The sequence below is a fragment of the Microchirus variegatus genome (assembly GCF_963457635.1).
Source record: "Microchirus variegatus genome assembly, chromosome: 3".
In the NCBI taxonomy this organism is placed as follows: domain Eukaryota; kingdom Metazoa; phylum Chordata; class Actinopteri; order Pleuronectiformes; family Soleidae; genus Microchirus; species Microchirus variegatus.
This window is the reverse complement of record NC_139804.1, coordinates 10,472,107-10,496,087: the sequence shown is the minus strand read 5'-3', so window position 1 is coordinate 10,496,087 and position 23,981 is coordinate 10,472,107. Positions and strand designations below refer to the sequence as shown.

At 39.9% G+C, this 23,981-nt stretch overlaps 1 protein-coding gene across 1 annotated transcript; it reads right to left on the bottom strand.

Moving 5' to 3' along the window:
* Positions 1-3,850: 3,850 nt before the first annotated feature.
* On the bottom strand, positions 3,851-22,020 carry ncaph (non-SMC condensin I complex, subunit H; the record flags this gene model as incomplete). The annotated part of the gene is made up of 17 exons (XM_083887388.1): positions 3,851-3,910; positions 6,684-6,759; positions 7,943-8,019; positions 8,826-8,936; positions 10,639-10,782; positions 11,573-11,680; positions 12,249-12,368; positions 13,527-13,633; positions 14,192-14,337; positions 14,779-14,972; positions 15,953-16,035; positions 16,897-17,086; positions 18,847-18,983; positions 19,066-19,183; positions 20,710-20,802; positions 21,053-21,143; positions 21,806-22,020. The coding sequence occupies 17 exons, from the start codon at positions 22,018-22,020 to the stop codon at positions 3,851-3,853; spliced, it is 2,070 nt and encodes a 689-aa protein (XP_083743514.1).
* Positions 22,021-23,981: the final 1,961 nt, after the last annotated feature.

Below are 23,981 nucleotides of genomic sequence, written 5' to 3'. Positions count from 1 at the left end.
AAAACTTGGTCCCATCAGCTGCTCATTCCTGAACACAATAAATAAGTATCTCTACATCAACCGCCATGGCCGGTGTCACTGATCTAGTTGTGATTAGATAAACCTGTATCCGATGCACGTAAGTGGATAACCAGGAGTCATGTCTACTTAACTGCATAAATCCGTGGGTTTGACAAAAATGTAACTGCTGGTCTCCGTAATGAAGAGACCACCGGACTGTTGGAACATCACAATCTCTTTATCCCTCTCTATTTCAGGCAAATGGCTCCTTCTCACTTTCTCACATCCACTAATCATGTGATAGTGAGTCCCACCCAACCAGCAGCACCAGCAGCCTTGACCAACCGGTTCCATCTTAAACTTGGCAGGCAGTCAGTGGCGAGGCTGACTTATACTGATTACCTGCCTTTGTAGAACACAACAGCCAGAGGCTGCCCTGAATCATGAGCAGCAGAAATAATAATAATAATAATAATAATCATGAGCGAACTGTAAATAAATATCCGTTACATTCAAACATTGTCAGATAGGTCCACAGCTCCACTTATTTCTCAGTAAAGCAGTCTCTAAAGGTGAAGTAAGTAGTTTATAGTGACATCTAGAGGAGAGGCTGAAATTTACAACAAAGAACTGCTCTTCTGCTCACCCCCTCCCTTCCCTGAGCGCTAAGGTATCCTCAGCCGGTCAAATGTCATCCTCGTCGTCTTTCTCCGTGTCAGCAGATGAGGTTCTAGTATTTATTCAGACAACGAGAGGGAGAGGACGAGGGCGAGGGCGAGGGCGAGGAACAGCTCTCCGTGGCTGCGGTAGAGCTCTCAGAAGCCGGCGAGCTACCGTGGCCGTAGCAGACGAAGCGGAGAGAGTGGAGGCGGGACTTCCTTAAAGCGACGCTTGATTTGTTCTCTCGGGTTTGTCTATACAGGCTCCCGTAGAAACATGGCGTCTTGCTGCTAACAGCGGCCCGTGACCATGTTATTTTACATGACTTTTTGAAACACTACGAAAATGAAACAAAAACTATTATACAGCAACTAGACTATGCAGGAGCACATAATATGTATAAAAAAGTGGATTTTGGGTTATATAAACCCATAAATACTACACAGTGTCCCTTTAAGTCTTGTGTTGTGCTCCACGTGGAAGTGATATATTTGATGGAGACAGACGGAGACAACAGCAGCACTGTGCTAGTAAAGTGAGACGACTGGAAGCCGTTTGTCGAGTGGCTGAAAACACAAAGAAGCCACCACAAAAAGTTTCAGAAGTTAATTAACTCATGTTCAGCAGTTTGATGAGATAAACAACGTCTTTTCCCGCACGCTCCTGCTGCTGTATACACACAAACACTACCTTTGTCAGACCTAAGTTCAGATTTGAGTGGGTGCGTTTGGTCAAAAATGTTGTGTTTGGTCTCATAGTGGCATTTCACGTTGCCACTTTTTACAAGTGACACTGTCTTTGAACATATGAGAGACTGGCTTTGTGCTTCCAGGGGGAAGATTGAACATGAATGAGTCTGTCCAATCTGGGTTGAAAGCTCTATTTTTCGCTGTTCACTTTTCTCTTCTTAGAGAGCGCCATGTTAATTATTTTTCTCTGGCACACTCTTCACTACCTGTATCGCTCACTCATCTGTCTTCTCTCGCTGTAAACGCACTTTTCTCTCCGTCTTCTCTCGCTGTAAACGCACTTTTCTCTCCGTCTTCTCTCGCTGTAAACACACTTTTCTCTCTGCGTCTTCTCTCGCTGTAAATGCACTTTTCTCTCTATCTTCTCTCGCTGTAAATGCACTTTTCTCTCTATCTTCTCTCGCTGTAAATGCACTTTTCTCTCTGTCTTCTCTCGCTGTAAACGCACTTTCCTCTCTGTCTTCTCTCGCTGTAAACGCACTTTTCTCTCCGTCTTCTCTCGCTGTAAATGCACTTTTCTCTGTCTTCTCTCGCTGTAAATGCACTTTTCTCTCCGTCTTCTCTCGCTGTAAACGCACTTTTCGCTCTGTCTTCTCTCGCTGTAAACTCTCTTTTTTCTCTGTCTTCCCTCGCTGTATCACTCACTCGTCTCCCTGTCTGTCACTCGCTCCTCGCTGCCTTCATCTGTCCATATTCAGGGTCGCAATATTTATCAGGATGCACAGATTTGATTGGCTTTTAGTGGCGTCATGTGGGTTGGCTTAAGTCGAATGTAATTGGTCAGCAGATTTCCGGATTCGCTCAACCAGTACCGTAAAGTCTAGAGAAGCTGCGCCGGTCAAAATAGAAGCACCTCGTCAACATTTAAAATACTTAAATAATTTATTCACTGTAGGTCCAGGTCCGTACAGGACGACGTCTGGGTCCGGACTCAGACCGCGGTCCGCCTGTTAGCGATCTCTGCTCTACATGGTATTTAGTGCACACAAGCAGCGTAGCAACATATTTTACGGCCACAACTGATTTACTGTGAAATAAATGACAGAAGTGCCATTAACAGTAAAAGTGCTCCCTACACAGGGTTTCTGAGTTGAAAACTCGGCTCAAAACGGCTCAGTCAATCCATACACATGATTGTAAAATTTGCAGAGCAACCTGTTAAAGGTGCCGTATGTAACATTTAGGAGGCTTTATTGGCTGAAAATGACCGTCTGTGAGTGTTATCTCTTTTTATAGATTCTGCAGTCTCACCATTGGATATCACTGATTCACATACACTGGACCTTTAAAATGATCATTAATATTACAAAAAACACATTTAAATTTACTCTCAAATCTAATCTGTAAAATGTGTGTAAGTTAACTGGAAAATTTCTACATAATTATTGATGGCTTTTATGTCTACGTTACTTGAAAAAAGCCAATTATTTTAAATTGATTTCAATTATCTTGTTTTAAGACCATAAAGAATAATCTGTCAGGGGGTTGAGCAAATTTTCCTGAAAACTAGAATGAAAATCTCGACACTTTCAGATTGTAATGTGCCCTAAAAATGAGGAAAACAAACCTATAACACAAAACTGGAACATTTTTGTAAGAAATTAAAATGAATTATTAAAATGAGTCTTCCTTTTCTTGATTTAGCAGACATTAAGAATTTATACCTCACAATTTCTTATATTTGCACTCACACAATGGTGAGTCTGCATTTAACACGCAATAAATACCAAAAAGTAAGTTATTATATCTTAGAAAGATATAAAATTAGATTATCTAGTGCAAAACTTGCTTGTCAAGACTATTTTAGTAAAAAATAAGAACAATTTCCCAGAAACAAGGCTTACTTGACTCTCTTGAAAATCTATAAACTCAGTGTGGACAGTTTTTGTACCTCAGTAGCAATACTTAAGAACACCACCAGTGGGCAGTGTCAACCTATGGTTAATCTACACAGTAGTTTAAGTTCATGTTTCTTGTTTTTATTACAAACATTTGCAAATTCCTGTAAACATCCTCTGATATAAACTGAATGTGAGCACAAAGGTTACACAATTCTCCACAACCGCTTTGTCACAATAAATGAAAAATGAATTATAGAGAACATATTGATTAGGAATAAACATTGACTTTATTTTTTTATTTTTTTTGACAACATGAATGTTTTTGTTCAGTGGTTGAGCAGTTAAATTATCTACAAAAAGGATGAAGAGCACAGAATAAAAAGGAAATGACAAACGCTTGAATGTCTATTCAAGGAAATACTGTTGGTCAGACTCAGTTTTTGAATATTTCCTTATTTTATATTTGCTAGAAATGGAATAAAAACATGTACAAATAGCAAAGTGTCAGAGAGATTGGAACTGAAAAGAGATGGAAGAGGACAGAGTGTCATAAATGAATAGCAGTGATTATTTATACAACATCCCATCATTCATTCCTCCTCACTGGCCTTGTTTGATGATGATATCTGACATGTCATCAACCTTCACCAACTCCAAATTCTGTCAAGGAAAACAAAAAGAAGAAAAAAATCACATATAATTACAATGAATATATTTTTAGCATGGTTCCCACACCTTGGTTGACGGCAATTTTAAGGATTTTTCGATTACTATCGATTCTCTCAAATTCAAGGAATAAATGTGTTGACAGCTTAAAATGGGAGGGCAAATTGCAAGAGCCGCTTTGCCCATTGCGTCCACTGATTATCATATCGGATGATTTAGGTGTTTGCCGATATTCAATAATACATTTTAAAAACAATATCTGCTGACATCTAATTATTCATATGGGGTACTATGTGCAAATGAGTGATGTTTTTACACACATACACACTGACTCATACCCACCCACCCCGACCCACACCCACACATACAGCAGAGAGGAGATGAATGGAGAGGAGAGGACGGGAGCTGACAAAAAAAAGTAAAAAAAAAGTAAAAAACTGATTTCTGTAACCTGCGGCTCTAGAGCCACATGTGACTCTTCAGCCCTTCTGCAGCGGCTCCTTGTAGATAAAAGAAATGAATAAAACAAAGTTGTTGTTTTTTTTAATTTTCATTTTGGTGTTTCAAAGTGAACAGCTCTTATTTAGAGATCAGGTGATAAATACGTGTTTTAATATTTTGTGCATTAGATCTTCCATTAGATTTTCCTGTCCTCCTTTGGATCCAGGCAGGTTTTCTCAAGCATAAACTGCATGAAATCTGAATATTGCTTTATCTATTTCAAAGTGGGTTCCTTTAATGTCATTTCTAGGGATGGGAATTTCACAAATTTTTAGAGTCGATTGTCGCGGTCCACGTGTCGAATTTTTTGTCGATTTTTTTTACATCAGCAGCAACAGCATCAACAGCAACAATGCGGGGGTGTAAACTATTCTACACTGTACTACTTCATTTAAGGCTCAAAAACTTGGCTGTAATGTCCATTATTGACCATCAGAACAGCGATAATAAAAATGAGGGGCAAAAAAAAAGAAAAAAAAGCAGACTCTCCGCTGGAACGCGTGCGTCGCCACTCGCCAGACGGCTCAGGTTTTTGAACCTGCGCTCGTTAGGTGTCCACCAGAGTGAAGTACAGTGATCCTGACTGGGTGAGATGCCGTCTTCATTTGTGTAGCGCTTGTGTTATGTCCCCCACTCTCGTCCTAAACTTAAGCACAACCTCGTTGGCACTGCACGCACACACACACACACACACACACACGCTTGGACGCGCACAGCCACTCGAGAGAACAAGCCTGTGACGCGCGCATCATCATGTGAGAGCCTGGACAGCAGGATCACCTTTTCGTGCACAGCTTCTTTAACCTCTGTGGTTGTGAAATTTACGTGTTTGTGACACTTCGACTTTTTTTACTATAAATGTTTTTGTCGAGGTGCGCACGTGTCGATTGTTGATCGATTTGTCAACAAAAAAGTCCCATCCCTACATAATTCTGTGTTTTATTTCAAAGAAGTTTTTTCCCTCCACTTTATAAAAGGTTGGCTATAAACAGCAATGAAATGTCAACAGTTTTCTTTTTGTAGTTCTTAATGTGACATACTGCCATTATTTTCTATATAGTTTATCTGTATAAAAAACTTATGTGATATAATCTTAAAGCTCACATAGAGTGGTCCTGTCGCACATATATGTTAGTTATGGAGGTCTACTAACATACATTAACTTGTTTTTTATGGTCAAAAACCTCCTAGTTGCTGTAAACGAGCCTATAGAAATCTGTCTTTTCTGACGCTGTTCCTCAGCCGCGAAATTTCAGACTCAACTCTCACCCCCAGAAGACAGACTGTGTTGTGATTGGCCAGCCAGCGTAGAGCCTTCTCATCGGTCTTGTGATTGGCCAGTACCCGGAAGTGATATAATCAGCACACCCGCTCTCAGAAGCGCAGCTCCCCCCTCTGGAACGGTGGATGTACTGCTACTCATTATCAAAACATTGTTTTAACCAGGTTTAAAAATAGCTTCGTCACGACTCCCCGCCGCAGTCCCTTTTATGACTTTGACCCGGAGTCAGACCCAGAGTCAGAAGACACTGTCGCTCGTGAAACACCTCCACAACAGACGTTATTCTTCTTCTGCGGTTCAATGTACGCAACCGGATGTGCCCGGACTAGTGCCCGGAGCAGGACGATCTGCTCTTTATGTAACCAGAAGGGAGATCTCGCTGAGCCCGAGATTACAATAAAACACAGCGTTCTCAGCAATGGCTGAACGGTTTGTTTTGAACCTTCAGGGCTTCATAAACGAGGTAAGGACGCAGATACACACTGAAAAACAGCGTTAATTGGAACTTCCGGTCTAGGTCCGCTTTAATTTTATGGGTCAAATTGGTTTTTGTGGCTTCAGATTTATTTTATTTGGGTGGAGAGGGGACACAAATGATTATTTTCATACTAAAGGTTGCAGACCCCTGGTCTAAACAAATAAATCTGATTTAAAATCGATTAATCGCCCAGCCCTATGTGCCTCCTGACACAGAATGATCACCCGTTTCATATATTTAACATTTAATTTCCACTTTATAAGTGCACTGTAATGTCGAAACAAAACTTAAGATACAGACCATAATTGCTGGTCAATAAATGTTATCATGTGATACTATTAAACTTTTACACTGAATTTTTGTCAGATGGAGTGATGTGAGGACCACACAAAGGAAAAACAAATCTTTTTTAAAGTATTACTATTCTCACCTGCAGGAAATTTATGCTGTAACATTGTTAGTTCCCCACACACACAACATTAACTGCATAAATAAACAACACTCACCTTTTCGTTGGCAAGATGAAGCAACGCGACAAACGCCAGAGGTACCGACAGGTTCTGGGCCATTGTGCTTGGCAACCTGTAACAAAATAATACAGATTAATATTGATGCGTTCAGGCAGCTTTAGGGAAGATGCAAGTTCTCTTTCGTAATATTTTATTTGATGTCTCACTATGGGATGCACGCCCCTGCTGCAGCCCTCAGAAGCATTAATCTCATTACGCCAATCCTGATCACAGGTACTACCATAAATAGTGTATGCGGACGACACCACGTCATTCAAACACCTCTTCTCACTCAGAGCATAATTCGTGTTCATGGCTAACTGACTAAACTGTCCACAGACGGATCTTATTTTAGCCTCTGTCGCAGGGTGCTAGTAGCCTTGGATCAATTTGCTTCGTCAGTCACACCAGGTCAATTTTACCGAGCATTAGCACATCAGCTAATCCTTGGTCCAGCTAACCGCCTAGCTCATCACCCCACCACGGCGTTTGAGCACCCAGTGTTAGCACACCAGCTAACCGTACAGCTGGGTATTAGCATGCCAGCTACTTTCGGTTTTTCACGATTAGCACACCAGCTGATCTGATCTAATATCAGACAGGGAGTCAAGTGCCTTGAGGGGTGGAGATTTTTTTAACCACAATAATATTAAATAATTAGACCTGTTTAAAACACTCGCCCAGAGTGCCAAAGCTCCTTAGATGGAAACTTTCAGAAATTATGCTGGATTTAAAACTTTGCAAGCGCTGAACAATTCATCATATTCTAATCTAAATAAAAATTTGAAGCTCATTTTTTTGACTCAAGATTCATGCATTTCTGTCAATGAATTTACACTATTTCTTGTTATTTAAAACTATACTCATGTGTTTTCTTATATTTCAGGCTGTTAAACTATTTACTTCTCTCCTACTTGGATATATAATCAATCACTTGTTGAAACGCCAGAAAAGGTTGATCATTGTTTCCCATACGTAATAATGGTAACGTCAAAGGTCTTGTTTTGTCCACAAACTTCACATGTTAAAATAGTTGGTGATCAATTCATTGATCAATAAAGAATCAATTAATCATTGTAGAAATAAAAGCAAATATGAAATTGTGACTAAAACTTGGTCCATAAAAAGAAAGGACTAAGTAGTTTGAGAGCAGTAGAGTGTGTTTAGATCCACTGGAACAGATGCTTTTGGTAAAACACATTTGAAGTTCATTAATGCTATGTCATGGCAATTGTGGTCGGGGGGTCCGATGGTACCTTTGAAGCATCGTCTTTGTAGTCTGACTGAATACTTTCTCACCAGACACTTCTGGTTTCTCCAAAGTCTCCACCTCCTGCAGGGAACATGAAGGCACAGTTAATGACATGGACACAAAATTTAGAGAGAACAGTAGAAGACCGGAGTCGAAAACCTTTCAAAAACCAAATTGGTCAATCTAATATGATTATAGAGATGGAATCCTTGCATCTGTATATTCAGTTTGAAATATCACAACAGACATATCCATAATGCTTCATTTATGTTTAACAATGTATACATTTTGCTCCGGATGCACCTGTTGTCCATATGACCCTGGTGTAATGTGAGGTTTAAAAATGCTGCTGGCTCCAAAACTGTGGGCTTGCGTTTTAGTACAAACACGCGAGTACAGCACATGAGTGGACACCACTGTGACTGACCGCTGGTATTGTCCAAGAGTAGTCATCAACATAGCACCTGTCAAATCATCAGCGTAATGGGTGGTGTCCCACTCAGTTACCACTTCATAGTTGATCGCTAACCAACATTGTGTTAGGTTGTTTCTATAAACAAATACATGCAGAAAAACTAAAACATGGGGGAGCATCACCAGGGAATATTCAAAGTTTCTCCTGATATTTAAAAAGTTTAAACTTCAGTGTCTTACACTGAACTATCTTTTCTTTTTGAAAGCCAAAACATTCGTCACCAGAGGGCGAGATCTCCTATTGAGTTCAACTACATGAAATTAAAACTTAAAAAAGGTAATTTGAAGTAGAATCCATCACTTTTATTCAAGCTGAAGGACAGGGCATGGAGGACAAACATAAGTTATTTAGTACGGACAATGTCTGTAGACATAAAAGCTGATACAAGGCCAATCTGTCAGTGAAACTTTACCTCTGAGGATTTTTCTGGGCTTTCTGTGAGGAGACTCCACATGCTGTTCTTCAGCCTCTTCATATCCATTTTCTTTGCAGTCTTGGCATAGTTGATCTCAATCTTGTTGACCTACGGGAGGAAGAAGCACAACTGAATATCATCTGTTAATTCAACATGAGGACACTTTGTTTTATAGCTCCTAGCCTTGAGGCTTGCTGCACGTCTTGTTCTTTGAGAATAACTAATGGCATGTAACGCAATGTTTAAACGATCTTGTGACTTATTAAAAGATCATAAAACTATTTTATTTCCAGGCTTTTTTTGGTGCAAAACTATTTCATAAGTTTTCAAAAATGAGTTTGACTTGGATGTAATAAATTTAAAGCAACTGGCCATAAAATCCTCCTAATGTCACAGAGGACCAGGAATAATGTTCAATCAACATACTGTACTCACCAACAAAAATAGTACAACAAAAATATTTGGATTAAAAAAAATGTTTTTCGCACCGCAAAGTTTATTTATGTTTTGAAATTATGTTTTGGCATAACGCGCCATCTACTGCCGTCTACCAATCATAGAAGTCAGTAGAGTCTCAGCGGTTGAGCAACCATGGGTTGCCAGAAACGAAAGGAAACCTAAACGATCTCGGTATGAATGTCAAAAACACCAAGATAAAGTTTGCGGCAAAGCGAGGGTCTATATAGGACATGCTTTTGAACGCTGGAGAGAGTTTAAAGCTGAGAGGAATTTCAAAACGGATGCAGAATGGGCTACTCTCCTCGAAAGGTAAGTTCAGCTTGGCTAACTAAGTTAGCATCATAGCTCGACTGTCGAGTTCTGTGTTTTGAACTGTTCCCTCGGTTTTGGAGGCTGCCGCACTGACGCACCGAAGCGGGTATGGCAGCAGCCCGCCAGGGGTGCGGCGGGGGTAGTGGCTCCGGGCAGAACCTGTCCGCGGTGCTGCTGCTGGCTGCGTGCCACCACCACCGCCCCGTGGTGGACGGTGTTTCCCGGCACTGCCACGGGCAGGTTCTGCTAGGAGCCAAAACCCCCACCACACCGACCACCGGTAGTTCTGTTCCGTCAGCGGCTGGTTCTGTCAGCGGCTGGTTCTGCTCGGCGCGGGCTGCAGCGGCAGTTCAGATGACACAGAGATGCGTCTTTTAGTCTCTTTCTAATCTTACCAAATGGTCTTCTTCTGACATACATAGAGTGAATAATAGCGGTAGCCGAGTGGTTAAATAGGTGGACTTGTGTCGGGAAGGTTGTAGGATTGATTCCGGACAGTGTCAACATCATTTACCTTATTATTGCATAAAGCATTAATAAACTTGCGATTAATAAAATATTACCATAAATAAATATATTGGGTGTGTGGTGGTAATTTGCCCCGCATGCCACGATGTCTCACTCTAAGGTTTTGTCAGAAGTTGGCAGCCCTGCTATATAACATTGTAAAAGGGGAGGCAAAAATGAAGGACAGTTCTGTCAAATATCATGCATAAAGTTATTCCATCTGATATATCCATCCCTAGTCAACAGCTAATGTTACCATAAATTATTATACATCTTGATCTTTACTGAGAGAACAGAATTGTGTGTCTTAGAGCCACTCATTTATGATAAAACGCTCGCTCCTCGCTCGTTTGCTGACAGACTTACATGTCAACCGCTCTGGCAACCTCGACTCTGGAAGGGAGGGGTGGAATGGGAGGCGGATACGACTCGCAGCAGTGTTTTGATTTTGAGTGTAGTAACCGTTTTTGGCCACGTTGTTACAGATAACCCTCAAGCAGTTCAACTTGCAGAGAAATCTTGTGTTACTCACTCTGTGGGGTTCAGGTACCAAATCGTCCTCGCCGTAGGTGGACACGCCCTCTAGATCTTGAGAGGGTGGCGGTAAACTGTCCACTGAAGGCTGTGTGTCGTCTGAACCAGCAAACCCTTCAACATCATCATCACTGTCACCACCCTGAGGAGCAGGACAGACAAAGAGACGCCACAAGCATGAATATGTAGATCAACACCAGAAATCATCAGAGTGAGATGTTCGATTATCACAATCCACATATGACGTGTTACTTTTCACTGATACTGATCAGCTGTTATCTGCAGTCCAGATAAATAAAAAAAAATACAGATTGGACAGAAACAGACCATAAGTACATAAGATGTGTTATTATTAAACTTATATTTCATCAGATGGAGAAAACTGGCCAACCATATCAGCTACGGATGCACAATTATTGACATCAGTACCAGCCGATCTTGGCTATAAAACGGATCATCAGATTGTCACCAAACAGACCCAAGATATGATTCATGCCAAAATAGGCTGCTACCTCACTGACTTCTATCCTGGTGCCTTCTCCAACTATGACTTTTATATTTATTGATTTTGAACAATGAATAAAATGTATATCTACATCTGCTGTGAAAATAAGAACATCAGTATGAAAAGTATCGTGTTATTTTCACTACATATGCTTGTGTAAATAACCTCTCAGTTGATTTTTTTATTGATTTAGGCATCTGCATAAATACTCACATTGAACTCAAATACGGCATGTGTCACCCAGTCGGTATACATGGCAAATGCTCTGTGTTCGTGTTACGCTTTCCTTGTCTGGGTAATCACTCAGAGGAATTTACACTACAGGAGTTAAAGGTCCAGCGTCGCCTGTATATATACTGTGTATACTGCATCCAACCACACAAAGAAAGTGTACTAAAATAAAGTCGGATCAAATAACATTTCAGACCTGAAGCCCTGGACAGAAGTTGGCCGTGTCATTGGCATTGTTGTAGTCATAGTCTCCAATGCCTTCTCCAAGCTCACCAGACAACCTCTTCCGGCCCTCTTGACTCAACTAGGGAAAACAAAAATGCATACTATTACTGACAGGAAATGAAGTTAATCTACTGCAGTAATTCTGTTCAGTAGAAAATGCTGTGAATACTTGATTATGCATGAAAAAATAAAATAAAAAATATATATATTGGGATATTACTGAAAGTAAACTCTTGCATTTGTCGAGAACATGTATAACAATGAAATCTTGTGTTTTCACATGATTTTAACAAATCATGTCATCATTTTGACAAATCTTGTGTTTTCACATGTATAGTAATAGTGTATATGTGTATATATATATATATATATATATATATATACACACACATACATAACCATAACAATGAAATCTTGTGTTTTTCTATTACTATACATGTGAAAACACAAGATTTCATTGTTATGGTCCCTCCCCTAATTATACATGTTCACGACAAATACAAGAGTTCACTTTCAGTAATATCCCAAAATAAAATTCCCTGTTGGTCTGTGAAAGTATTTGGACCACACTGGCGCATTGATTCTACAAACAAAAAGAAAGTTAGTGGTTGTGCTACTCTGCTTTCAATATTTCCCAGCAGCCTCACCGAGCTGGAAGGTTTGAGGCTGAGCTGGGAGAGAGTCTCTGGGGGAAACTGGAAGTCTGCTGGTAGAGTCGACTTCTTATTGCTGGCAGTGAGGGCAGACTTGGTGATGGTGGTTGCAGCCTGTGAAGGGAAAGCAGATGATGTAATTCTCAGCTCATGATTTTGACAGATTTTTTAAAAAGGTTTCAGTCAGAGTTTCTCGTTCCAGAGTTTAGAGACTCTCACGTGAAAGCACGCATCACTGTGCAGGTACTGTGCTCAACAAGTAGCGTGTGTTGCCGGGTTAGGGTTAGGGTAGAGTAGCCTCTGCAGTCTCAGCCTACAGTCAGAGCAGAGAGAACCTCACCACTCCGCCTCCAGGCTGCTAATGAAGTGCGCATGTGCATGGCCACCACAGTTTCCACCCTGGAGGGTGGAACTTTGAGTGAGGCGGAGTTGTTAATGTTCAAATTTCTACTAAGTGCTGAGAGACATGCAAGAAAGGCAAGTATAGCTTTAAACTAGTAATTGAGACCAAAATGTTTACTGAGCTTATAAATCAAGAGAGAAGAAGAAGCTAATGTTCCCATAGACAAACATTCTGTTTGCTACAAGCAGACTGGGTGATGAATGGATTTTACTGATTAATTCGCATTTGTAGTGCATATGTAGTTTTTAATGAAAATGCATGTTCTCTTCAACTTCCACTGCAGACTCTCCTTGATAGGCTCTCTGGAAGTTTGGACATTGTTTGAAGTCAGTAGGGAGCCGGTTGAAGTTATATTTTTGTGGTCATTCAAAGTGGCCGGCAATCTTCCTTACATGCGTATTTCGAGGATTGTACTTTGTTGCACTTAAACCCTCAAAGAAATGTTGTTCAACTCCCAAAAGGAAAAATAAAAGCAAAAGCAAAGCTTGTGCTGAATAATTTAACACTCCTATGTCCACATACTTTGAGCCTTTTGTGACTAACGCACTCCGTTCAAAATTCCTCAGCTCCACTCTGATCACATACCCTGGTAAATAGGGTGGTTCCAACAGAGGAAGCTCACAGTTTGGGTCCAAATTAAAATTATGCCACATTGGTTTAATTAATATGCTATAACGACCACTCTGTGATAGCTTTACACATCTCCATAGGCGAAACAAACCGACTGTTTGGTGTTAAAGCTTTGGATTTCAAAACTGGAGCAGAAGATGAAGCAAGTCTTCATGAAATATGACAGTGACTCTTTATTGAACAACAAGATGGCACATCTTTCTCAAGGAATATAGAAGCTTTACAGATATTTTTTTTACCCTTGTGGTGCGGAAGTAGGTGTCGAAGTTGACGTCATCGCTGAAATCTATTTCAAACGCCTTCTTGGGCTTCCTCTTACGCGTCTCCTTGTCAGGCAAATGGTCCACTATAGGAGATTAAGTGCAAGAAGCGACATATAAACTTAATGATAACTATAACACACATTTAGAAAGTCATCACAGCTGTTAAAAGAAAATATGAAAGCCTACTTCATACTTGTACCAATCACAAAAAAATGTAATCTCTACAGTGAGGCGACTATTTTCTCGTCAGTTGATAAATGGTGTATACCAAAATTAAGATCTTTCTTATTATACAGTACAACCTTATGTCACATATAGTTTGAACTAAAGACACAGATTCTTATGTACAGCAGAGCTCAGGAACTTTAATATTCGCCCCAGATACCAGTGAGTCATTCTGTGGCAGTGTTAAAATTATATAAGGAATGTTCTTTACATGTGCCGATTTCTTTTGATTGAATGATTATGAGCCATATTAATTGTGCTTCAGGAAGGGAGCTCTTGCTACAGCAGACTTTGTTTGCTGAGCCAAGGACAAAATGTAGTTTAACATTGAAACTGTACTTTGTCTTTCTTTTTTACTTTGGTACATGTCACAAAAATAAAGAATCAACTAATCAAGTCAATTGATTGTCACTCACACTTGTGCTTTGGCTTGAACTGCCAGTATCCAGGTCCAGCCCATGCAGCCATGGTCCTGGGGCTGAAGTAGGAATATTCCCTGGGCTGAGAGGACAGCTGCAGGCACATAGTGGTGATGTCTCCCTCGCCAATCGCAATTACATCTCTGCATTTTTATCACGTCACCATTCAAAGCAAAGCAAGCACACACAAAGGCCTTCAATTAATCAAGGCTGACAGGTTTTGGTTTGGACACACTCTAACCAGGATATTTAGTATGTTCTAATTAAATATCTACTCCTGGTGAACAAAATTACTTTCTCCCAGTGACTAGGTGAAGCAAATCTTAGTCTAACACTTCAATGGGTATTAAAGAGAGTAGACTATTTCCTGAGTAGAGCTTAATGAAGGCATTTCTTTCATCTTAAATAAGGGTCTTAAGACAACAAGGAAGGAAAAGTATGAAACATACACAAAGAGAAGCACTAGATGCTTTTGCCCATTTGCCTCCTTAATCACTAGGTCTACATAAAAGGCTAAGTTATTGCGTCTTTCATGAAGAAAAACTAAATTCTCCATTCAAATGCACTGGAGTTCACAATCTCACCTTCCTTTACCAGACGTAGAAGCCTCACATCCCTCTTTGTGCTCCTTGGAACCTTCCTCACAGTCACCGGGTCCGTCCTCATAGTCAGCATCAAAGTCAGGGCAATTGTCTTCTTCTGGTTCAAGCTCGGGCTCAGCATTTACATCAAACACATGCTCACCTTGCTTCATCTTTTCCAGCAGCTGATTCATAGTCTGAGAAAAGATGCAAAGAATATAATAGAATATCACTTTATGGAAATGATTTGTGTTTCAATAAATATACAAATACAAACAATAAATATGATAAGATTGTGGATGAGTGTTTCCATTTCTTTCAGATCACCACATGTTAATGTAAATCAGGGTTTTTTTCCCTAAGGGTAGGGGCACTACAGCTTTTTCCTGGAGGATCTCCCCTGGAGACACCTGGATGAAATATCTCCTCCAATTTCTGACCACAGTCTATCTATAAGCTAAGCTTCAGCATCAGTTCTGGTGAAATAACCAGACATGTCTCTTTGTGAAACAGGCTGCTGCCTATATATATGTGTGTGAGTGAGACAGCAAATAATCTGATTGTGCCCTGTACTGTTAACAAGACCATTAATAATAATAGGGTATTTCAAAATGTAGCCCCGGAGCCCGCTTAGTAGCAGGTGTCGGGACCCATCACCAAGTCTAAAGTAGCAATGAATAACGAAGGAGCATGAAAAAGTAAGAGGGCACAGTGCCCCAGTTTAGAAAAAAATTAGACATAAGTCTGCACCAGAGCAGCTGTGGCTTATGTAGCTTACCACCACCAGCAGTGAGAATGCGGCAATAGAATAATGGGTCATTTGTATGTGCTTTGGGTGTCCAGAAAAGCGCTATAAAAAATGGAATAGAAACTGTTAGAAAAGCAATAAAACTGCTGGGGATTTTTTTTTGTTAAAGGAAGGCAAATTGGTAACAGGAGGATAATATACTAAACCAATGATAAGACAATTCTGGGTTGTTGGCATTGTGTTCCTTTCCCCCAACATTTTAGTGCTGATAGGGAATGTAGGAAAGGTTGTGATATGCATCAAGGCTTCACCAGCCAGGAGCTGAACTATGGATGATGCAGGGTTCTGTGCCTTAACCAGAGAATAGCTGCTTCTGCTACCATTTCATCAAAAACTATGGAAGACATGGTGCTGATGTGGATCTCTGACCTGCTCGGGGTTCCAGCTCGTGAAAGAGAAGTCCTGCAGTGAGGGGCAGATGGAGCTCTTCTCCTGGGAGCGCTGTAGTGCAGCTGGAAGAAGCACAAAGCAAAGACATATGTAGATTACACAAATACTGAACAATAAAAAATAAACGCACAAACTTTAAATGGTGAATAAAAATAGAATGTCATGACTTTTGCTCAGATTCTTGATGCATTTGTTTATGGAATGATTTGTTTTGCTCAAACCCAATACTCCAGTGTCACTTGGCCACTCCTATTGACTACAATCTCAGATTGAGTATTTTAACTTACAAGAGTCATGGAGCATGGCAGAGTGGTGGTCAATATCCGTGACCAGTACACAGACACTCCTTATGGTCTGGTCAATAAAAGGGCACACCAAAATGTGGACTTTTGTCACTTGTCAATATGCCACAGATGTCACAAATCATGAGGGAGCGTGCCATTGCCATGCTGAGTGCTGGGTTGAGCGTTACAGCTGTGGCAACACAACTGAATGTGCATCATTCCACTGTCAGCCGCCTGTGGACTCGTTTCAGAGAGACTGGAACGACAGCGAATCGTGCACATGCCCGGTGAGACTGTTGGTCTGCACAACAGGCGGATTTCAGCGCAGACAGTCAGGAACCGCCGACGGGAGGTGAATCTCTGAGCATTTCAACCACACCAGGGTCTTGACCTAACAGCAGCCCAGCAGAAATTGATCCTAATGCTCGCAAATTAAAGCCACTTTATTGATAAAGTTGTACTGTTATTTTTGGATAGTTACTCTGTTTTGTCACATCACAATAACTACAAGTTTTTCTTTGTGCATTTATATATTTGTTCAGTGTAGCTAGGTGGTAATAAGCGGTGTTGAAAAGCTACCTAACAACTAGTACAAATGGAGAAGCCTACATTTTCCCAAACATGGTAAATTATTTTTACCCTTGAATGGGGAAGTGGAGACCGTTTGTGGAGGTGGAGGAGAATAAGAGGGTCTGGACTGCAGAAGCATCATGTAGGAGGGGAAGAGCAGCTCGCAACGACTGTTTTCAGTAAAGAGAACAGGCAGGAAGACGCCAGCGGTGCTGCTCTCATCAAAGGATGAGGCCATCCGCTGAAACATGGGGTCCACCTGGGCAAGAGTATGGGGACAACAAGGACATGATTGATCATGATTAGACTGATAAAGATCAGGTCAAAAAGAACTTAAAAAGTGTGCGCACTGAAATGGAAATAGAAACACATTTTAATAAATCAAAGTTCAAATTTAAATGTGGCTTGATCTTACTGTGTTACTTTAAAATATAACCACCAAAGCTAGTTTCCACCGGGTTTGGTACGTATTTTTACATTTCCATGAGGAATAATGCCAAAATAACCGTCACCAACTGTTCCATTTCTTGGCCTTCCTTTGGGCTACCAGAGTAAAATGGTATTATAGAGTCCAGGGGCCTCGTGTACAAAGACTTGAGTGGATTTCCTACTGAAACTTGGCATACACCAAAACCCAGAAACTGTTGTACGCATAAATAAATTCAGATGTATCAAAGTGTGCGTACACATGGATCCAAACATGTTTCTTTTGTACATCCCAAATCAACTTAGAATTGAGCGCACATGCAGAGGTGCCAAACTTCTCCCTGTCCACGCCCCCATTGATGCCAGGATATTAAACGCTTTAACTCATGTTTAATATTTTTTTTCTTCTCACAATTAATGAATGCAGAAGTGCACCACGGCTGACATTTCCAACTTTACGCCCGCTTTTACCGAAATGAACACAGGGAGACGATCAGGGGCTTGTTAGAAAGCTCTGTAGCTCTAATTTCACCAGCAGAAAATAAAGAAAAACAAAAACATGATATTTGAATGCGCACATGCCCATATGTGCATGGCGCTGGTTTACATACGGGACAATTAAAAGAATAAACCATGTACTCACAGAAGCTACCCATCGCGCACTGTGCCAGCCTGTTCCCAACCATGCTGTTAGTCATAATGAATGAGTCATGTGTTGAACCAGGCCACCTTGCCACAATGTTAGTTAGCTGCATTTGCGCATCACATATGATTTGAACATTGATGGAATTAAAATGTTTCCGTAACAACATTAACGTAAACAAATTCATCCTGTGATTTTATAGCAATGTGTGTGCAGTCAATAGCTCTGATTACATTAGGGAAACAGATTCTCGCTGAAAATTGCACTAATGTTGGCCTGTTTAACAGCATTGTATGGGAATCTGATGTACCTGGAAGACATTGGGATGATTCTGTCCCACACAGCTGGCATGGCTCAGCTCATGGTTGACTGGCACACTCCTGACCAAAATCGGCTTATGAGCCAATTATCATCATTTGCAAGTAAATCCTTGCTTTCCCTAAATACTCGCTCACGCCAGATTCCACCATTTGCAAGGTGTTAATTGTTCGTAAGTATGTCCCTGATGTGCAAATCACTCTGACGACTACTTGTTTTCACATTATCAACCTTTGTACATGAAGCCCCAGGTGAAGCTATACCGGCTCCATTCATGACAGTCAGCTGATTGAGCGACAGAATAACCTAACTTCCTTGCACCTGTTGTTTCTTCAGTGCCCACAGTCTATTCTCATACAAAGCTTGACGTTTTGTTGAGACAAACATCCGCAAGGTGAGCAGGAAAAAAAGAGCTGCTGGATGTCCTCCATTGTTGTCCGTTGAGTAGCAAACCTAACCCAGGTTTTTACCATTCCAAACAGTACCATGCTGTACCAAACTGAACCATATCATAATTGAAACAAAGCACGAGACTATCAAGGTTTCTTGTCCCAATATCAATTCAATTTTCTCAATCTTTTTCTTTTAATCAGGTGGGTCTCCCTTTACGCTGTTGAAAAATCACACCTTACCTCACACTTCCTTTCAGACTCTGCACTATTGATGTTGCTCAGGTTCTGCTCCACTGTCTTCTTAGGAGGCCGCTTTTTCTTCGGCTGCTTGGTACTCACTTCAGCTCCTTCATCATCTCTGTTCTCATCATTTGCGTCTGTTGGTTGGCAAAAGAGCAGAAAAGTTAAGTGGAAATGCCTTCTAGTACAGTGATAATTCAGTGGTAAAGAATTTCTTACCCTCTCCTGGTTTGGTCTCGGCTCCCAGGCCACCGAGCACCCTGTACGCATCAGCATGAACAGCATCCACCCTCACAGCATAGATTTTTGTACTGGCATCTAAAGTACCTGCAGCAACCTTCAGTAAGAACACACAAATACAAGAATACATCATACACCATACACACTAGGGATGCAACGGTACAGTTTCTCCACGGTTCGGTATGTATCACAGTTTTGGGGCCAAGGTATCGGTACGGTTTCGGTATCTTAATATAAAACTGCTCAGACTAGCAAAGGCAATATTGCATTGTAAAAATAATTAAAAGCACAGATATAATCACACCACAAATGTTATTTAAACAATAGTGCACTATCAGATCAAATGAAACGGCAAACACGAAACCACACACATTTAAAATAAATAAAGTTTAGTGCTATTCAACAAAAATAAACACAATTTTAACCCACTCACAGAAACTACAACTACATGATGCTGCTCCAAGTGAAAGAGACGGGTGATGACGATGTAGATGAGAGGCTTGCTCTGGATGGTGCTGGAGAGCTAGTGTCTGTCCAACATCCAACTTCAAACCAACTTCACTGCGCTGCATAACAGATGCTTGCACACCATGGTTTGTTTGTTGACATTCATTTTCTCATTCTCATCGTAGTCTACTCTGAATCCTAAATGATCTCACACAGTAGACTTATACGAAGACGATGGCGCTTCAAACTTCCTTTTTTCTTCCTTTTTTTGTTTTTGAGTCTCGTTCACTCACGTTAATTTACGCTGAAGGCGGCATGAGCAGAGCAGCGCTGAGTGTGCAGCTGCGCTCATGTCTCTGCTCCTGAGTGGATCTAGTAATCACGCATCATTGTGTACTTTAATACATTTTTGACGGACTGAAACGTACCAAAATACTGTTGAATGAACTTGAATGTTCTGCTCAAAACTTCGGAATGGGATACCTTTAATAGATAATTATCATCTGGTATTTTAAATATTCAAATATAGAGTAAACCATTCACACTTATTATTAACCAGGGCAACAGCTACAACAGATAATGTATGTATGTAAAACACATTTGATTCAAATTGTCATTTAAAACTGTAATGCCCAACTTTAAAATAACAAAAATGTCTGCTACATTAAAACACTTGTCAAATGGGTTCACACAATGCAGGCTAAATCTGCCAGCCCCTGATGATTTAATCCATATTAGCAAAGCTGTAACAGCAAAAGTTCAGCCTCTGACGGAGGCGTTAATTAGCATTTAGACAATAAGTAGATGTTGGTCTGTGCTCTGCTCTTAGTGAATGTTAACAAATGCACAAAGAAAAACGAATTTATAACACGAAAAGCAAAAGGAGATTGTGAGGCTCAGGGGGGAGGAAGGGGTGAAGGCAGAAGACAACAAAAAGCAGAAAGAGACAGCAGTGAAGGAGGATTGTTCAAGGAGACAATGATACAAATAAATGAAAAAAGACCTCATGCAGCTGGAGGACAGAAAGAGGCTACAAAATCCCAGATAGCGATGTTTGTTCTTAATTACATGTCGTTACTGTTCAAAAAGACAAAATGGAGGCAGAGCAATAACGACAACAATTGGCAGAAGTTGCATTGCAGATTCCTAATGACGTTTAATAAAGAATATTCATACCTTAAAGTTTGTGAGCTCTGAATCCTTCTGTTTGAGAATATCTGCCATGTAATCAATCAGATGCAGACCAAAGGCATTTTTGGTGGTGATTTTCTGACACAAAGGGGAGAGAAAAAAAGACATTAATGCAATGTATTAATCTTTTACTATTCCTTGAAAATTGATAACTCACTTAAGCAATGCCCAAAAGGGAAATTAAATTGTCATGTTTCATCAATTTACTTCAAAAGTAAATTACTTTATATCTAAAAGAAAGAAAACACAGGGAAAGAAGGAGACAAAAGGGAGAGGGCTGGATCACATCTTAATGCCAAAACAGGACATGACAATACATGACACTTACATTCTCAGTGGAGAGTTTTATGCAGGTGGAGTAATGCTCCGAGATCTGTGCATTTGACAACTTGGGCACGGCAGCAGGAGTCCCTGTGGCGCTGCATACAAACATGAGATTATACTCAGGCTTTCAGGAGGAATATTACACAGCAGCAAGTCATGATTAATTAATTAATTAATTAATTAATAAATAATGTATGAATAGCTGCAGCACTAATCAATATATGCAATACATTTAGTTAATAATAATTTTACAAAGATTCAATATATCAATATGATGTAGGGCTGCAATGATTATTTAATCATCAACTATTTTGACAATCCATTATTACAGTATGTTGTTATTTATTAATAATTAAAACAAACTTTCAGATTTTTCAGCTTCTTAATGTGAAAATATTCTGAATTCATTGCTCCATTTGACAAGAAAATCATTATATAATTGAAATATTTTGGTTTGGGAAACACAAATCGACATTTTTCAACATTGTGTGGGCCCAGCGAGAAAATAATCGACACATTAATCAATTATATTCATAATAATAATCAATTCCCATAATGTTAATGCAGAGTACAAACACACTTTGATAAACAAAACATAATAAACTGCGTTGTTCTGTCCATAAATAATTTTAATTAACAGTTTCTTCAACTTTCACTCAAAACTTAACCTTTTATTATTTGACATTTTGTCATTATAAGCAATGTTTTGGGTCATATCGTCCAGCTCTAGTTGAAAGCTTTAAACTCTGCAGCATACCTGTGAGATGCAGAGTCGTTAAAGGAGGAGTCCGTAGCAGTTTGAAGGTCAATGACTCTTGACCTTCTGCGCTGACGACGTTCCTGCTCGTCATCGTTGCCGGGGAAAGCTGCCAGCAGTGGTGTGCTGCAGGCTACAGGGGAGAGACCCTTGTTCTTCCAGGATGATGCCCATCCCTGACGAACCCGGGAGACGGGCGTGGAGGCTGCGCTCATATTAGCTGGGGAATTCAAGAAAAACAGTAATTCAATTAAAATGTCATTGTTTTGAAAAGATAATAAATGAACAAATGAAATGAAATTGAATTAATTTATATCGCCCACAAATACAAAACAAATGTTGTCTTACGGGGCTTCAGAGGGTTGGTAACATCCTCTGTCCTTAGACCCTTGACCAGGGTAAGGAAAAACTACCAGGGAAAAAACCCTTATAACAGGGGGAAAAACCTTATAATAGCTGGGCCACTGTGTAAATCATAAATAAAACAGAATGCATCACAGTGGATCACCTACTATCACCTCTATCCTGCATTTTAAACTCTTGTAATTTTTAAACTCCAACTACTGTGTTGATCCTGTTCGTTTTATTTCATCTTAACTTTTTAATTTGTCCGTTTTATCTTATTGTAACTTTTGCGTGTTTGATTTTATCTTCTTATTTAAGATGTAAAGTGCCCTGAGGGTTTGAAAGGTGTTTACAAGTAAAATGTCTTATTCGTATTATTTCTACTACCAACAGTGGATATTTAAAAATCTAACAGATTTTTTTTTTTGTAATTATACTTTTAACTTGATGCCTGCAATACAGTTCAGAAAGTTGGGCCAAGGATGACAAATGGATGAGAAATACTCACACCTAATCGGAACACCTGACCGATTATCCTATGAATAGATGTAGACCAATGAATCGGGCTGATATTCGCCTTTAAAAAAAAAACAAAATTAAAATAAAAAATCCTTACAGGTCCCAAATAACACTTACTAAAAAGTGAATTTGATTACCCGTTTGATACATTAATACTTATTCTACACATTTAAAACATAAAGTGGTAGACACAAAATACAGATTGTAAAGACAGCAAGTGCTGTTACTTGTATATTATAATATGTGTACATATGTCAAGCAACTTTTGTGTCATTTATTGTTAAATTGCTTTATTAAATATAAGCATTTATATTATATAGAGGAGGGGAAGAAGATATTATCCACTTATATGCAAGAGGTGATAAAATTATAACGACGAGGAATGAGAGGGCGACACGTCCATGGTGTACCGCACCTTTTGCTATGTCAGCAGGGATTGGAACCAGCTCATCGGGAATGAATAAAGTGATTTTTAAGCTCCCAAAATCAGGAGAAATCCCTGCACAAAGAGGACAAGGATTTAAACCTCTAATCACATCACAGCTAAATTAAGTCATGTAGTTATGGTCAAGACAAGCTGCTGAAGTTCAAAATGAGCATCAGAATGAAGATGTGCGATATATTAACGGGATATATGTGACTCTGGAGGGGTCGTGGATGTTAGTGCCAGACAGCTATAGGATTTTCACACACTGCAAACTCCAGTCAGTGATTACAGCAAATGCATTTACTGTGTCAAAAAATAAATAAATAAATAAAGTGAATGACCAGAAGCAGCCAGAGCAGCAGAAGACCTCCTGTGTACCTCATAGTGTAGCCACTATCAAAAACTCAACAACCAATACTCTTATAACAAAAAGGAATACTGTTTTTTAAGATTAATCTAATCCCCTTAGTCCTGGTTTGGGAATTGCATTCAAACTTGTGAAGTTTAGCAATGGACTAACAAAAAATGGACATGAAAAACATTCAAAACAATGAAAGATTTGAAACGTGCAGCACATATGGTTATATGTATATGAGACTCGTCTCATATGGGAACAATCTGTTTTGCTAGATCACTGACCACGTTTTTACCATTGTGTGAAATAAATAACGAAAAATACTACTTTACGTGTATTCAATAACTATTCAGCTATTCAACCTAGTACAGGGGGCACATCTCACCACGAATATTGACATATTTAGTATCTCTCTCCGCTATTAAATGTTTTTCATGAGAGCATAACTGAAAAAAGTAAGAACGTCTGCTTTGTGTGTTCTACGTTCTACAATCTCCGGTCGTCTAATGTAACCCAGAGCCTGAATCTAA